We start from the raw sequence: 17549 nt of genomic DNA on the forward strand, positions 1-17549 counted from the left end.
AATAGGCATAAGAAAAAAAAAAAAATCTCATTGATATTCTAAAACATCATAATCAAAGCCCTATTTTAAAAGCAATTTAAACTTATTTCTCCAAGAAAGCTTTCCTTCTCAGCCCAGACTACCCTCAAAAAAAAAAATTTAAGTGCCACAATAACTACACTTCAGGACTAGAGGAGCCCTGCTGTTCTCATAGCCCCAAAAATCAAGTGCAACAAACCAGCTGCCTGCAAACCCAGGCCTAAAGCACAAACCAAGGTTAATTTCACGACAAACACAGTTTCTTAAACAACTGTATGGATTCCCCACAACAAGGGAACAGGGAACATGAAGGTGTAAAGGTGCCTGGAACCCTACAGCAGCCCCAAAACCAGAGCCAGCCTGCCAGCATGGTGAAGAACCAAGGGCAGAAGAGGAAAATAAACAGGTGCACCTGATAAATGCTTGAGGCTGAGCAAAAAACACATTAGCTTAATCATGGCTTTCTCCATTTCTCACAAAACTCAAAACTGATTTTACTTAACCTTTAACTAGGAGGTAGCAAACTTCCTTTAGCACACCAGGGGATTTATCAGAACTGTGATTTATTCCCTTCTCCTGACGCATGTGCTGCCGGTCTCTACTGGGAGAGGTCTCACAGTGCTGGAGAGTTCAGAACTCCTGCTCCACACTCTGCTCCAGGAGCAAACCTTTCCTAAATCCAGCCCAAGGCCACTGCCAGTGGCCACGAGTAGATACAGGAACAATACTGGAAAGCGGGGACAGCTGGAAAACTGTGTTTCATGAAAACATTCACTGACAACCCCTTTTTAAACTGCACCAAGTATTTCAGCACTGACAAAAAGCAAAAACACAGTTACAAATTACGATCAACTGAAGAAAAATATGGTTCCTAATTGTATTAAAAATAAATATTTCTCTGTCTGGATTTGAGGAAGAAGTGCCAAACAAAAACTCAGTCCACAGCACTATTACTTAGAACTACACCATTATCAGCAAATTTGAAACGAGAGCCTTAGGCCCCATGTACAAATTTCAGAGCCTGTCACATTCAGAGAACACAAACATGAACTGCCAGCACCATCCTCAGACTGTGCTCATTAGCAAATGAAACATCCTCAAACTGCCTTTCTAAAGAAACAGAACACCAGAAAGACACCTGCTGAAACAAAAACCTGAACTCAGTTTTTGTTTTCCTTAGAGGGCACATGAAAGAAAATGGGGTTTGACACATACAAATCAACTTAGTTAGAAGAACCAAAACAATTGCTTCTGCCTGAAAAAAATCTCATTTGTTCCTATGAAATACATAACCTCAGCTCCCATGATGTAACATTAACATTAATTTTTCATGAACTACTGAAACACTTTCAGATATCACAGTGACAACACACCTCTGACAACCTCCACTACTCCACTTCACTGGCAACTGAATGGCTATTTACAAGCTGAGGAAAAAAAATACCAAGAACAAAGCCATAAGCTATGACAGAACGTTTCTTTTCTTGTAAACAGATTTTTATCCCTAAGAACAGCTAAAAAGTCTTCCCATTTCCTCTGCTAAGTTTCCTCCTCCTTAGCAGAAGGAGGTTAACAGGAAGGTCCCTCAAGGGAGAATTTAGACTGCACACTGAGTGCTTTTTTAAGGTAGAAAATTCCCATTAATCACTCAGATTGCAGCCAATAACCAACAGCACATGCTCTCCATGCTGGAATACTGAAAGCTCAAGGTGAATCACTTTGTTCAAGGCTTGTGCTCAGTCCTGGCACCAAATTCATAAAGAAGCTTAAGACCTGCAAAGCTCTGTGGCATTCAGTGCCAAATCAGAGAACAGCATAACTATTTTACAACTGATGATCAGGAGGCAGCAGAGCTCGTGTTCTTCCTTCCTCATCAAGAGAAACAGCACACCTGTAGCCAGGACTTCATAAACCACTTTGGAAGCAAACAGTAATACAAATAGCTCCCATGTGGAGCAAGAACTGTTGCAGACTATGACATTTCAGGCTTCCAAATTTTCGTTGGGGATAACAGGATGGAACGGAGAATCTGGTTGACAGTGTTTGTCTCCTGGGATCTTCAGGAGCTGATTACAGACAATGCTAAAGAAGCATCCTCAAGGTAAGCACCACTATGACACTGCTCTGAATTCCTAAGTATTGATGCTGATACTGATCTTGATGCTTGCTGGTATTTGCAGCATTGAGAAAGACAAGCATGAGGCTACAGCCTTTCAGCAGGTTTCACAGATCACCAGGCTCCGTGCTCAAGAAATGTTCACATTTTTTAGACTATTCTGTGATGTGAAGCAACATCTTCTGCAACAACCAAAAGTGAACTTCTTTGTCAGATTAAGCAAAAGATCAGTCTTGAGATTCTGAACTGACAGAATTTATTTGAAGTCTTGTATAAAAGAAAAGGGCCACTATAACAGCATGTCTTGCCCAGGACTCAAAGGAACACAAGAAAAACAAACAAAGCAGTTGGGAGGTAAAAGCAAGATGAGCAAAAGCATCAAGAAATGTTCAATAAAGTCTCTGTTACAACTACTTCAAAGGAAAAGAGGAGCACCCAGTCCAACAGGCAGAACATAGGATTTCTTATCATCTTTAAAGACACAGATGCAGCTGTAGACAGACATCAGTTTCTTCCAATGGTGGAATATCTCTTTCCATCTCCCACAAAGAACACAATAACTTGACTCAATCTAGGGAAGATCCAGTTTTTAACACATTAAAGTGATGGAATTTGGAGTAATTATCTTACTTGTGCCACTTTTCTTAGAAACTGCGGAAATACAAATTGGGATGAATGTTGCTTTAAGTAGCAAAAAACCCAAAAAGTAGAGGGTGACAAGGGTCTCTTTTCAGAACAGCACTTTTACAAGTAAGAAGATGTCAGTGCCTTTCCAACTCTCACAAGCCTTTCACACAGAGCTCGTGTTCTCTGATTCATGCCAAGTTGTTAGTTATAACTACTCTTCTACGTTTCTTAAAGAGAACATTTCACATTGGGGAAAACTTCAACGTATCTTTGATCAAATCCATGTATGTTAAAATTGCTTTCCACCTGAAAGCTGTGATAAAATCACAGTTCCATGTTCTTGACAATCAGTCTGCTTCATCCTAAGCACTCCAGGAAGGGTTCTGCAAAGTGGGAAAAAACCCACAGCTAGTGATGGAGAGAACTCTTACTCAAAACCTAATTACCACCTCTCACATCAGCAGTGAAGAAACTACTGACAAAACTGGTTCTTGAATAAGTTCTCCCTTCTGTCAAGTTTTCCACAATAAAGAAGTCCCTCTTTAAGCTATCTATTGTTAGTTTGGTTTAGAAGAACAGGGAACAAACTCAGGTTATCGGTTCTTACCTTCAGTCCTGTTTTTTCATCATCACTACCATTATTTGTAGATGGTGTTTCATCCCCTTGCCTGGAAACCAAGACAAAATCTTCACTGTTAAGAGTGGATACCGAGTCTGAAGAGACACTGATTTTTCCAACAGAAGCCTTGTCATCCATGACTTAAAAAGGAAGTTCGATTCATGAATGAGATTAAATATGTTATAAACTCCTGAAAAACAAAAATCATAAAAATACTTATATAAAACTTCATGCTAAAATGCTCAAATGTTTCTTTTCAGAAACCTGCTAACTAATTATAAAAACTAACTCATCTGACAACACAACCAAGCTCGAGCTCCTCTCTCAGTGCACACTCAAAGTCCTGCCTTCATTTTGCTAAGGAGCACATGCTATTACAGCACTAGTTTCCACAGCTCACAAAAGGGAAGTTAATAAAACCCTTTGCAGCATCTCATGGTTATGTCAGTCATCACTTTCTACACACCACACAAAACAGGGCCCTGGAACATACACTGCACTTGCTGACAATTAAGGCCAGCACAATAAAGTCCATTTACTTCCTTCAGTTAATACTGGCCTTCACCTATGTTCATGCAAAAATTACTTTTATCTATCAGAGCTCACTGTATGCTGCAGTCACATTCTTTTCCCCCAAACAAGAGTTTGATCTAACTCTTGATATTTTGCTCTGAAACCTTGGGACATAGAGCATTTTATGAATCTGTGCTGAATCTTCTGTACTATAAGGAGCAATAAAAGCAAAGACTTCCAAGAAGCAGGAAGAACAGCGTAGGCTGGATCAGTACTGAGAAGCAGAGCCAACAGAGGATTTTAAAAAGCTGGAACTGGCACTGAGAGGCATTTGAAGAAAGGAACAAAAGGTGAAGTTCAGCTGCACACCTTGAACTCTACAGCATAGATTCCCAGAATCCACGGCTCAAAACAGACTCCCGTGATAAAAATGGGGGATTAAATTTCCCAGATATCCAAATATACCCTTATCTCAAAGGCTCGGGCCTTTACAAACTCCCAAGCACAACCAAACTCAAGTGCTTTTTCAGCCTCCAGTTCTGCCTTCCAACCTGGAAGCACCATCCCAACCTGACTTCCAACAGTGCAGCCAAACGACAGAGACCTGGCACAGCCACGGGAACAGCTCATGGCATTCCTGCCTGAAGCAGGAACAATGCATCAGAAATAGCAAAGCCTGCTTTTATTCCTATCAATGCCCTCCCCACAGCCACCAATACAACATAAAGTCTGCCAGCAGGACAACTTCTAACCAATTACCAATCAAGTCACTTCATGGTCCTGGAACACATTTCAGAGAACAACTGAAGCAGAGTGTAAGAGGAAGAATGGATGTGATCTGTTCATGAATGACAACACGCCTGTGGTTATTTGATTTCATTTTCAAAATCATGTGTGGTACTTACATACTCTTTTCAAAACCATTTTAAGATCCACTGACTTTCAGTGGGAATTACAGGCTGGGAAATGTAGGAATTTTGAGAAGTTCTGCACACTGTATGTGTCTGTCTGGTATTACTCACATGTGTCTTAAAGGTAGGACAGAGTTCTTATTTTTAAAGATGCTTTTGTTTTAAGCATTCATATTAAAACACTTCCATAGAAGTTCCATATTGCACCATCTATATAACACCCAGATCTCTGAAAATACCTAAGTCAAAGATCTTGAAACACAGATTTAAAATAAGCATCAAACACTAAGTACCCCTTTGGCTCTACTGTTTTCATTCAAACAGAGCAAACTCATCTTCCACACTGACAGCAGGAGTAGAGGAGCAGGCTTTGATCACAAGCAGCTGTAAAGATCATCCAGGCAAGGATCAATTTAGCACTTTATTTTGGTACAGTGTATATGTCTTGAAGTGCTAATTTCTCCTATTTCCCAAGTGTTTCAATCCGACACCTTTCCCCAGCATTCCCTTCAATTCAATAACAAGCTCCCCGTGCTTTTCCACGCTCCGTGTCTGGTGTAGCGTGGTGTAAACAAACCCCACACGGATCCTGGGGCACGGCCAGCCCAGCCTAACCCCACAGCAGTGTCACAACACAGGATTGCAACACCAAGACGTCCCAATCAGCCCAACTTTGCCAGTCTAACAGCGAGCAGAACTCTCATGAAATTACACAAGATAGGAGAGCAAAGGGACAGTGGAGCAGGCAATTGAGAGAAGCTTTTGATGTAGCAGCAAGGAAAGCTCAGATATCCAACTGTGCTGGAATCAGCCACAGAGGTTCGGTGGATCAATGCTCAAACACCAAGGAGCAAAAGTAATCTTCAAATATTAAAATATTGCCTGAAGTTAAACAAAATTTCTATATTCTCACGCTTTGCTTTGCATGGATTTAATTTCCTCCGTTCACTGCTATCACTTTGTTCCACATAGGCTACCACATGGATCATTTTACCTGAATCAGAAAGCTCACAGTGGCAGAATCAGCACCAGAAAGCCTCCAAGCCCATTAAAATATGGGCCAGCCTAGAAGGGCACACATCAAAGACCAGCAGAGCAATTACATGTGGCTTAGGACTGCTCTGGAATCAAACCCCAAGAACAAAGAGCAGCAGTGACAGTTCTCTTTAGCAATACCTGCAACTGGTCTCAGACCCAAAGCTTCCTGCTCTCACGGCTTAGGACCAAAGACCTCAGCCAAGCACAGAGCTCAAGTTTTGATGTTCCTCAGAAAGCCAGTGTCTCATCCCTTACAGGGAAAGAGGCTTTGGTTTGTTTCAGCATAAATAAAATACAAGATTTTGAATTCGGCACAATTTAGCTCCTGACACAAAACTACACCACAATAATGTAGTGTTTGCCTGAAGGTGTCTTTACTCCTCCACAGGAGACACAGTGTCTGGGTAAAACACATATGAAGAGGCAAATTTCTACCAACCTCTTTCCTTGCTCATCTGTGTAATTAAATGGGTGTCCTGGCCTCTCCTCACACAACAAACTATTGGAGAAAAAGAGAAAGTCAACACAGCTGGCTCTTGGGTCATTGCTTTAAATTTTACTTAAAACTCTATCTCTCCATGAAATTGCCCTTCACTGCTGTTACACCTTACTCTCTACTCAAGATAATGTGCAGAGAACAGCAGAGACCCCATTCACCATGCTAAAATCTTAAACAACTGGAAAGCAAACCTACTAAAAGTCCAGATTCGTTACACACACTCATAAAACATTTCTTTTACTTTCCCTCTCTTTCCCAAATATTTGACACCTGACCTGCAACTTGTGATCAAAGTTTTCCTTCTAAGTTCTGCCAGAATGAATTTAAAAGAGCTTAAAGCAAACAGTATATAGAAAAAAGAAAATCAGAAAACCTTCACTTCTACATTACTGGAAGAGGCTGAGGCTTGAATGCCATCTTGAAACACATGCAACAAGTGAAGCAAGGAATACCCATTTTCTGGTGCTTAGAACAACCATAACCATGCAAAAAGACAGAGGGTGAATGGAAAAATCAGTATTTCAGGCATGAACTTCTTCAACTGGAGAGTCAACAGCAGATGTAGCATCCTTAGCACAGAATTTACAGGGAAATACTACACAAAAATAAGTTCTGGGTTTCCAGGGCAGAAAAGAGAATAAGCATGAGAACAGGTATGCAAAGCCAGAGAGGAAAAGAGACATTTTTCCCCATTCATATCTTTCTGAGCTTTTGTCCTTCAGCTGCAGTTCCTAAAGTGATTCCACCAAGTTCCAATATGTCTGGTGCAGAATGCATCAGATAAAGAACAATACAGCAATATCAACTAAATTACTGAAGAACAGTAATTCATTTGCCTTTGAAAGGCAAAGTCAGAAAGCTTGGCATGCAAAATAAACTTATATCCTCTATCCTCCAAAATATAAAACCACTAAGTATAGGGTTAAAAAGCATGGAAAACAAGAAGGTGACATGCAGAAAAGACACTGAGGTGGCTGAAATACCTAAATACAATGTATTTCCTGTTTCTATTCCTCTGGCTCTATGCACAGCTTAATGACAAATCCAGTACGGTTCAATTTAAAGACACAAAGTTCTGCTGTCCGAGTATTCATCATTAGCATCTTAGTGTGGGTGAACAGTGGAATTTGTGGCAGAGTTCAGAGGCTTTACAGTGCACTTTGCAGAGCTGTGTTATGACAAAGAACCCAGCATTCTGTAAGACTCTGAGCTCCTACTGACTTGGCCAGCTGTGGGTTTTTCTACCTGTACAATTCACCTAAGGCACACTTGTTTTAAAATACATTGGAACTCCTGAAAGAAGCCTGGAAAATGCTCCAGGTAAATGCCTGTATTTTATCACAGCTCTGGGAAAAAAACCACCAGACAGCATACAAGCAATCACTAGCAATCTTTTTTCTTTTCACGTATCTGCTTAATCATGTCTGATCTTTACCCACCTTCCCTGTGCAACACATACTCTCAAATGCAACAAGAAGTCCTTGGCACTCAAAATGAAGCAGGAAAGCCAGAGGAATACTGCACGTGAAAATACAGATTTAGGACGACTAAAGAGTAATTAATAAAAAAAAAACCAACTGCAAGTCTAACTTTTCCGTTCATTTTACAACACACTGACAACCACAGATGTTCCCAGTAATTTCAAGAGCCAGAAAGAAAACAGATACTGTTATTTGGAGATAATGGTGTCTCTAATTCCAGCCCTCTCCTCACAGATCTCTGGAAGAGGAGTGAATCATGAGACACCATATGCAAAACTAGGCATCAGACAAAACACAAGAGTTAATGTAGTCTTTGTTAACAATCCTTAACAGGTTGATAGCTATTACCAACATCATTTTGCTTCCAATTTGAATTCGAACTATCTGCTCAGAGAACAAAATTCTAATTAATTGTAATCAGTAAACTCCCCATCCCAGAAACAAGCAGCCTGTCCTGGGAAACTGCAGTTTATAAAAGAAATGCTGACACTGCCCTAGCCAGCCCAGCAGAGGAATGCTGCTGGAATGAATTAACTATGAACAGTTGGTTCATCCACGCGCCGCAGCTGACGCTCCCCCAGCACCAGCACAACTCGGTGCTGTGCAGGCAGGACACAGCACGGGCTGCAGGCTGGGAGGAAGGCAGTGCAGCCAGCAGCTAAACAAACTCTGGGGATGATGCTCTACGTACTGCTGGAGCTGCTCTCTCATTAGGATTCAAATACAAACAGGGAGCTACGCTCAGCAGACAACCAGAGCGCTTTAAAAATACGCAGTCAAAGAACCGAGAAAAAAGGAGTTACATTTGGTGTGTGCTACTAAACGCTGTCTGCACTTAGGGCTGGAAATTGGAAGGAAACCCAAATGCCGAGCTCCATTTGTTAATTTGTTTACTGTGTACACAAACGTAAGTTTGCTCAGGTCCTTGACCTTTTAAGTCAGGGCCTTTAAAAAGAATACAGTATTTCTTCAAGTTAATCAGCAGTGGGTAGCTCCTGTAATGACACATTTTCTAAGTAATCAGAAGTCTCAAGAATCCTATTGAGCCAGGCTTTAACAAAACCCAACGGAGTAAGTAAAACAAAATTCGGAATACAGATCAAGCCATACCTGTATGCCCTACCTGTTCTTCAGCTTGTATTCAAAAAACAAACACAATCTTTTTCCCCTGCAAACCTCTCAGGATCTTTTTCTCCTCTCCAAACCTGAATACTTTTTCTACTTCTCCTTCTCTCCCCTAAAATGATCAGGCAAATCTATACAGAGATAAACCACCAAGTTCACTTCCAGCAGTTCAATTTCCACTTAATTTTTGCTTATGTTTTTAAACCAACTTAGCACAATCTGTTTATACTTGATTTTCACCCCTAACTGACACCACCAGTCCTTAAAAATTATCTACTGGGACGTTTTAACTGAAAGAAACACTTCCTTGACAACAAGAAGGATAAAACCCGCAAAAAAACACACCGAGGTTATGGTATATGAACCAAATAAAGATGCCAGCACGCAACGAAATGCCACATTTTGGGATCCACCTGGAAGCGACAGGCAACAACCCCCAGCCCGCGACACGAAGAGGGAAAGCGGGTGCCCGAAAGTCAGCCCCGCACGGCCCGGGGTGGGAGGCGGGGAAAGCCGGCGGGGTCCCCGGGACACCGACACGGGTCGAGGCGGCTCGTCCCCGTCTCCTACCCCCGCAGCCGGGGAGGACGGGCCCGGCCCGGCGCCCGCCGCCTGTCCCAGGGCTCGGCCCGGCCCTGAGGGACCCGGAGCGGCCTCACGGCCCCGCTCCGGCCGAGGCCCGCGGCCCTGGCGGGCAGAGGGGACGGGGAGGCACCGCGCCGGGCGGGAGACACGGCCCCGGGGGCGGAGGAGGGACCCGGCGGTGGCGGAACGCGGGACAGCCCCGGCTCCCGCACGGCAGGAGGGAGCGCGGCGGGGACGGGACGGGGCGGAGGCGCCCCCGCGGGGGCAGCGGGAACCGCACCTACCCCGGGCCGCCGCCGCCGCCGCTGCCGGTGCCGGGCCTGGGCCGCCGCCGCCCCACGTGACCGGGCGGAGGGGCGGCCCCGCCGGTCCTTCCGGGCGCGGCTCTTCCGGCGGGCGGACAATGCGGTTCCGAGTCGCGGTGCTGGGCTGCGGTGGCGCCTGTAGGTCCCGGCGGGCCGGCGGGGCGCGGGCGGCGGCCCCGGAGCGCGGCGCGGAGCGGCCCGCGGCTCCCGCTGCCCCCGCGGGCCGCGCTCGGAGGGCGGCCCGGCCCGGCCGGGGGCGCGGCGGGGCGAGAGGCCGCCCGGGGGGCGCGGCGGGCGGACGGGCCCGGCCCGGCGCTGGGGCGGCGGCTCACGGCGGGTCTCCTCCCCTCTCTAGGTCCGTAGCCGGAGGCAGGAGCGGCCGCGGGTGCCAGCGCGGGGACGCGGCCCGACGCTACAGGTACCTGCCCCTTCTCTCCCTCCCTCCCTCCCGCGGGGCCGGGCCCGGGCCCGGCGCGGACAGCGGCTTTCCCCGCTCTCGCAAAGGCACCGCGTTCACATTGTTCGGGGATGCTGCGCGGGCTCCCGGCTGAGCTGAGCTGAAATATCCTTCTCCCGGAGCCCAGGAAGTAGATGAGAGGGGCCGGGGCGGTTCGCGGTCGGTAAAGGCCAGGGAAGCACGTGTTTCCAGCGGGACTTGCCTTGGTTTGCCACCCTCCCCAGATAACGGGGTTGCGGTTCAGTTGATGCTCTCTTCTCCTGGCCATCAGTGGTAGTTGTGAAACTGAACGTGTGCCGAGGGAAGTCACAACTTTTCGATCCACAGTTTGGCTATTGTAGTCCGCCAGAGAGCGGCTGGATGGCTGGAATAGCTGTGGTTAACAATGTAACTTTAGCGTGGGGGCTTTGAGTGCATTCCTATTATATGAATTTCCAAGGAGGAAAAAACGGACTCACAACTGGACTTCCCTCATCACTGTCCAGAGAAAACACAAAAATAAACAGTTTGATAATGCCTAAAATTGACTGAAGATACATGGAGATGATCTGTTCCTGTTGTTTATATTTGCCAAAGGCTGTTGCGTCTTAAAGTTGAACTTTCAGTCCTAGAAATGGGGTCAGTCAGGCAGAGCTGAAGGTTACTGAGAGACTGGGTTCTGCATATTCAGCAGAACTGGGTGTACTGCAGAATGATGTCCCCCCCTGCTTCCAAACTTTCCCTGGTCCATGGTTTTTGGAAGTCTTCTGAAACCCTTTCCTAATTTTTGCATGCCATACACTGGAAGATATGCTTGATGGGTGTGATCAATGAGGAGGTCATATCTCCTAATGCTGTCTGAGCTGCAAACTGAAAAGACCCTGATTATTGACAGATGCCTCTGAAAATATTCTTTGAACAGTTGTCTTGTGTGTTCATTCATTTCACTGGGCACAACGCCATTCCTGTGTGTACACTCAGCTGACACTTCATGCCCCAAGAGAGTAGTATCTGCTTTTATCTATAAACTTCAAAGCTTCCTTTTGAGCTTTATGTGGTGTTTGTAATAGTTGGGAAGTGTAAGTTTTGCTTTGTTTTGTAATTTTATCTAACCAAATCTTGCATCATTTGGTCTCCTCTTATTTCTTCACTTCCTGCAATCCTAGTGCTTTGGCATGATTGTGTGAGCAGTGTTTCATCCAGAATCAGTGTAGTCTTATAAATTTTTAAAGCAACTGTTGAAAGACAGAAGAACGGTACTTGGTTTATAGAAGATCCACTGCTCTTCATTCCAAGTCCTATCAAAACAAGAACAAACTTCAGTTTCCCTTTACATCCTAATTCTTTAGGATATTGCTTCAGGAGAATTTCTGTCACAGCAGTTCTACTTAATATTCAGGCTTCATTACATTAAAAAAAGGTAAAAGTTATTGTAATGTGAGATGTAAACTTGAATTTGTTTTTACTTGTAATGGACTTCAGTGTGTACCTAGGATAAAAAGCATAATGGCTGATAAACACTCACTTTATGTTATTATTTTAAATCTTTCTAACCTGCCTTTTAGAAAACAAAAAGTGCTCATTGTCTGTTTTTTTTTTTCCTGCTGCTTTTCCTTAGGTGTGCCAAAATGTCAGAAAGATCAGATATTCTTCATTTCAAGTTTGACAACTATGGAGATTCAATGTTACAGAAAATGAACAAACTGAGGGAAGAAAACAAATTTTGTGATGTCGTGGTCCATATAGATGACGTTGAAGTTCACGGGCATAAAATTGTGTTTGCTGCTGGCTCTCCTTTTTTAAGAGATCAGTTCTTACTGAACGACTCCAGAGATGTAAAAATCTCGATCCTGCAGAGTTCGGAAGTGGGGAGGCAGCTGCTTCTCTCCTGTTACAGTGGCACTCTGGAGTTCCCTGAAATGGAACTGGTGAATTACTTGACTGCTGCGAGCTTTCTGCAGATGAGCCACATCGTGGAACGGTGCACTCAGGCCCTGTGGAAGTTCATCAAGCCCAAGCAGCCGCTGGAGAGCAAAGAGTGCGAACAGCAAAGCGACTCTTCTGAGCTGAAGGAACATCAGGGGGATGATGACTCTCTGCAGCAAGACTCACCTTGTATTCAGCCTTCAGAAGACAGCATGGACATGGAGGATAGTGATATTCAGATCATTAAGGTGGAGTCCATTGGGGAGGTAACAGAAGTTAGGAATAAGAAGGATCAGAACCAGTTTATTTCTTCTGAACAAACTGCACTGCATTCCTCAGAGCCTCAACACTTTCTTATCAACTCCACTGTTGAGAACAGAGCAAGTGAAATAGAGCAAAACCACCTCCACAACTATGCCCTTTCATATGCTGGCAGCGATAACATCATTCTGGCCTCTAAAGATATGTTTGGGCCTAACAACCGAGGGATAGACAAAGGCCTCCAGTGGCACCATCAGTGCCCAAAGTGCACAAGAGTATTTCGGCATCTGGAAAACTATGCTAACCACTTAAAGATGCATAAACTCTTTATGTGTCTGCTCTGTGGCAAGACATTCACTCAGAAGGGCAATCTCCACCGGCACATGAGAGTGCACGCAGGCATCAAACCATTCCAATGTAAGATCTGTGGGAAAACGTTCTCCCAGAAATGTTCCCTACAGGACCACCTCAACCTGCACAGTGGGGACAAGCCCCACAAGTGTAACTACTGTGACATGGTCTTTGCGCATAAGCCCGTTCTGAGGAAACATCTGAAACAGCTGCACGGTAAAAATAGCTTTGACAATGCCAATGAAAGAAACGTGCAAGACATAACAGTGGACTTCGATTCATTCACGTGTAGCGCTGCTACAGACAGTAAGGTCTGTCAGCAGGCTGATGCTGGCCAGGTACTGGATGCAGGAAAGCTGCCTCAGGCTGTGCTCAGTTTAAGAAATGATAGTACCTGCGTCAATTAAGCAATTAAAACTCGCCCTGTGTAGGGATCGTGACTGAGAGAAGCAAACCGTTGGTTGGGCTTCTTCCCTAAACTAGTGGTGTACCCCGAAAGGCTACAGATGGTTGAATTGCAAAAGCTGGCAGGTCTTCAGCCATCGCTGTTAGTCTTACTTGATATTTTCTGTGAATAGCAATCCTCCTTCAGGTTTCTGTCTATGTCTCTACAGTGGATTAAGGGGTTAATTGTTTCATTTCTCTCTGATTAGGAGACTCAAGACTAACACCTTTTGAAAGACTGTTGCTGTGGGCTGCAAGTAAACCATCTGCTGTGCAGTTAGAGGCCTCTCTGTGTCTGGGCAGATGGAGGAAAGCAAAGAGGACAAGTGTGTGAGATAACCCAATATTTTTTTTTAAAGCACTGGATAACTGAAAACACTCCATATACTTAAATTTAAACTTACCTCTTCAACTTACCTTTCTCTGATCTCACCCCTAGACTCCTGCAGTTGAAATGAAGTATTTTTGTGTCACTTTTTTGCTCTTTCTAAACTTATTTCAAGAAACTTCTGTTGCCAATCAACGCTCTCTTAAAAACTCTCAGGGTTTTTAACCTCAACATGCATTATGAAAAGATGAAACCCTAAATGATTTGGCAGGGTTACCTGATCATTGCATAGAGCTGTTTAAACCGAGGATAAATTGCAGCTCTGGAATGTGAGAGGCTGGTGCCTGGAGTGCAAATGTGACCTGTTCTTATGCTGGCACACCTGGGATTTTTAAAGGGCACTTACCAGTGCATGTACTGAGACAAGCTAAACACTTCAAAGCTAAAAGTTATCCTCCATCTTCCATAAGTTTTGCATTACAAACCACAACAGTTGTTGGGTTTAGAGCAAAGCTGGAGTGGAGAAATACTGCTTTTTGACACTGTGAAAAGAATCTTTTTAAAGCTGCAATGTGTAACAACCCCATGACTTTTTTTTTTCTTTCCCCCCCTTAGTTCTTGTATGTCTCTCCTTGATATTTTATAAGGGCCACGTGTCACTTAACTTCAAACAAAAATACCTGCTATAAGAACTTAACAAAGTTTTTTGATTTCTTGGACTTTTTTTGAAGTGACCATTAGTATTTTACAGATTTTAGGATGAGGTATAGGTAGCACAATTTCTATAGGTTAATATATCAGCTATTGACTGTACTCAGCAATACCTCTTGTATACCGCCTTAAACATCAAATGTAGCGGGAATGGCATGTTAATTGGGATTCTGGGATTATACCATACTGGTTTTCAAAAGTGCTGTGGAATTACCCACATCCCAGTCAGGCTGAAAGAAGCTTAATTTATCTGAGGCACACCATTCCCAGTAGAACAGCACTCTTAGTACTGAAGTGTAGCATAGACTAATAATCAAATGGCTGATCTTTGGCAAAGAACTGCTGTTTGTGTTTGGAATAAGGATTTCTTCCAATGCAGCTCTTTTCCACAAGGTTTGCCGTGAGGCTGAGATTATGCTTCCTACCTAAACGTAGTACTGTTGGTGTGTTTGAATGAGGGGTGGGGGTGAAAGGCTGCTATTGTGTGGTTAAAAATGTTAAACAGGTATGACCAAAGGTGTGTTAGAGCAAAAAGTGTTGTGTATGTGCTTATCAAAAGTTGGTCTTGCTCTTCAGTTCTGTGTATGTAGAAGTCAGGATTTCCTTACACAGACATTACACTGATGGATGTTAAAACACGTTAATGTTGCAGAACGTTTTCAGAAAACCACGTACTTTGAAGTAGAAAAAGAAGGTGATTCTGTGAATCAGTTTTTGCAATTGAGTTCTTGAACTACTGTACTTGACTGTTACATGAACTCTTACATGGACAGCTATGAAGTAAGCAATGGAAATTACATCAGGGCATTCATCTTGCAAGTTGTAGCAAATATATTTAGGCCTAAAGTCTAACTATTTGAAGCTTTTTAAATTATTGTTCAGGTTGCTGGGGTAGAAGATAGGTTTGCATGGGAAGAACTTTTTCCTCTTGAAGCCACCCACTTTCAGAGTTGTTTTGAACCAAATTTGACCCTGACAGTTGCATCTGACACTTGCAGTCTGTCTTCAGGCAGAATCTTCTGTATTGTTCAAACATTTTGATCATCTATTATTCGCTAAATGGAAATAAGTTATGATGCTATGTCAAAATGAAGATAGACCTGGAGAACAAGAGCTTGCAGAGCCAGGTCAACGTGCTGTAAGGTGCTATTGAACAATCCAAGGCAATATGAACATAGACACGAAAAAGAAAATGGTCTTCTGCCACAGAAAGGAATAAAACTGCACAAGTGCTAGAACACGTGGCAGCAAAATGGACAGTATTGAAAGTTTTGTCTATCTGGAAAGTTTTGGTTTTTGTGAAATTATGAAGGTGTAATGTTACTGTAAGGAGAATACAGCTTGTTGAAGTAGCTGTGGGTGACTTGAAGCTGATATGAAGAGACAAGGGGTCTCCCAAGAAACAGAAAAAAATCATTTGGTCAAGATACAGATGTGTTCAGTCCACTCTGTGCTGTGGTGATTTGGACGTCTGAGAAGGCCAAGACTACTGGGCTGCACAATTAAAGGCTGCTGTGGTTGTTTGGCAAGAGCACGGCACAAATAAATAGGAAAAAGCAGAAATGCAGAAGACTTTCTTCACTGAAAATGGACACATCTGATGAAAAGTGACTTTTACTAATGTCTGTGCTTTTGGCCTGGCAAAAGGGTGCAGACCAAAAGATTTATGCAGGAGATGGCTGCATGACTCCAGAACACTGGAGCCCTGAGGGCAATATGCCAATGCAAAGTGCACTGGTGGTAGAGTTCATCTAAAATTTGCCCCTATATGGAAAGACAAGTCAAGAGTATAGAAGAGGTATTAGAAAAGCAAAATCTGGCTAATGCTGCTTCTCTGAATTACAGATTAAAGTGGAGAATTATGATAAATGGAATATGCAGAGGCAGCTCAATTATAGAATAAGATAAACTTAATTGTCCATGTATGTAAAATGTTGTCTTCATTGCAATGTCCCGAGTAGTGAAAGATTAGATCCATTGGTTGTTGCTACTGATGCTGCATATTCAGATGAGGACTATGGCAGTTATCATAATCTGTGTGTTACTGTGTAGAATACCATTTGCTGGTAAGTGGATAGTCTCACAACTTAATGTGCTGTACAACTTCCTGCATATCCTAAAAATAACTGAAATCTATTACAAAAGTATTTTAATAACTCCTCAATATATTAGGATTTTTTTTTTAATGTTGGCATTTTATTTATTTATATTCTATAGAAGAAGGAATTTTTTAGAATTTAGGTTTGCCAGAGGTTTGGGTTCACCACTTCTTTGAGTGTTGGTAGCTTGTGTAGCATGTGTTCCTGCACCACATGCTGCAACTGCACAGCCTCCTGCATAGATCAGGGATGAGTCTTTCCTTAATTTATTTTTCTTTTAGAAGACATGTTTTGCAAGTTAGTAACTGATGAATTTGAAGTGTCAGTCTTTCTCTCCCCTAGCTTTTTGGCAAAACTTAGCTGCCGCTGAATTTTTGTTGAAATAACATAGAAATTAATTGTGTGGGGCTGATTATGGTTTTGGAGTCACTGGGAGGAATAAGAGTGAGGAGGGAGAATCAAAACGTGGTACAAATTGAAACTGTTGAGAGAACTGTAAAGTCACGTTAAATGTTAATTTTTAAAAACAAAGAGGGGGACATAGTGGTGCCTCCCGACTTGGTAAGGGGTGAGAAAGCAGGACGGACGCCTTTCCTTTGAGATTGTATAATCGATGGACTGAGCATTAGCTACCTCTTCACTGACTGGGCAAAAGTCTTACACTACGTGTGATAACCAAAGCAGGCGGGTCGGCGGCTGCCGGGCGATGTCCCGTGGCCGTGAAGAAGCCAGCAGCTGGTCCCGGCGGCGTTGGGGGCCGCGGTTCGCCGTTCCCGGCTGATGGCGAGGAGGAGCCCCGGCAGCCGCTCCCCGGGATGCCTTACTGGGGCGGACACGTCGCTACCTCTACCGAACGGTGGGCGAGGCGCGCCCCGGTGCCGGTGCGGTTTCCCCCAGCGGCAGCCGCTGTAGCAGTGCCAAGTCTTCTAATAAACGTGCTGCTAACTCTGTCTGCCGCCGCCTCTCATTTCCAGCGCGGTCACGGCGCGCCGGGGGCGGGCGGGCGGAAGGGGCGGGCGGGGAAGCGGTTCCGGGGCGCTGCGGCAGCGGCGGCGGAGCGGCTCCGGTGGCGGGGAGCGGTCCGGGAGCGGGGCGGAGCGGGATCGCGGGCGGCCCGGGAGCCCCGGGACGGGACAGCGGGTCCTGCCGGCGCCGG

The 17549-nt window shown here is 44.3% G+C and overlaps 2 protein-coding genes across 3 annotated transcripts in view; one reads left to right on the forward strand and one right to left on the reverse strand.

Annotated features, from left to right (window-relative positions):
- RABGAP1 (RAB GTPase activating protein 1) overlaps window positions 1-9859 on the reverse strand; it is a 62395-nt gene extending 52536 nt beyond the window's left edge. Inside the window, exons 1-2 of one of the 2 annotated variants that reach the window (XM_083875698.1) lie at window positions 9817-9859; window positions 3369-3570 (exon numbers count right to left, since the gene is read on the reverse strand). In XM_083875698.1, the coding sequence (XP_083731824.1) occupies window positions 3369-3518 (150 nt within the window). In that variant the 5' untranslated portion in view covers window positions 3519-3570; window positions 9817-9859. Of the gene's footprint in view, window positions 1-3368; window positions 3571-9807 lie in introns of both variants that reach the window. The other variant, XM_083875699.1, reaches the window with a different exon arrangement.
- Window positions 9860-9935: 76 nt separating this feature from the next.
- On the forward strand, window positions 9936-17306 carry ZBTB26 (zinc finger and BTB domain containing 26). Its single transcript, XM_083875742.1, has 3 exons — window positions 9936-9975; window positions 10193-10255; window positions 11892-17306. Exon 3 carries the CDS (start codon window positions 11902-11904, stop codon window positions 13216-13218), a length of 1317 nt encoding a protein of 438 aa, XP_083731868.1. The 5' UTR covers window positions 9936-9975; window positions 10193-10255; window positions 11892-11901; the 3' UTR covers window positions 13219-17306.
- The last annotated feature ends 243 nt before the right edge of the window (window positions 17307-17549 follow it).

The sequence above is a fragment of the Zosterops lateralis genome (assembly GCF_965231275.1).
Source record: "Zosterops lateralis genome assembly, chromosome: 20".
Taxonomy (NCBI): domain Eukaryota; kingdom Metazoa; phylum Chordata; class Aves; order Passeriformes; family Zosteropidae; genus Zosterops; species Zosterops lateralis.

What these genes read in the sequence shown, in the direction of transcription:
- ZBTB26 (XM_083875742.1), top strand. Translation starts at nt 11,902, where the DNA reads ATGTCAGAAAGATCAGATATTCTTCATTTCAAGTTTGACAACTATGGA.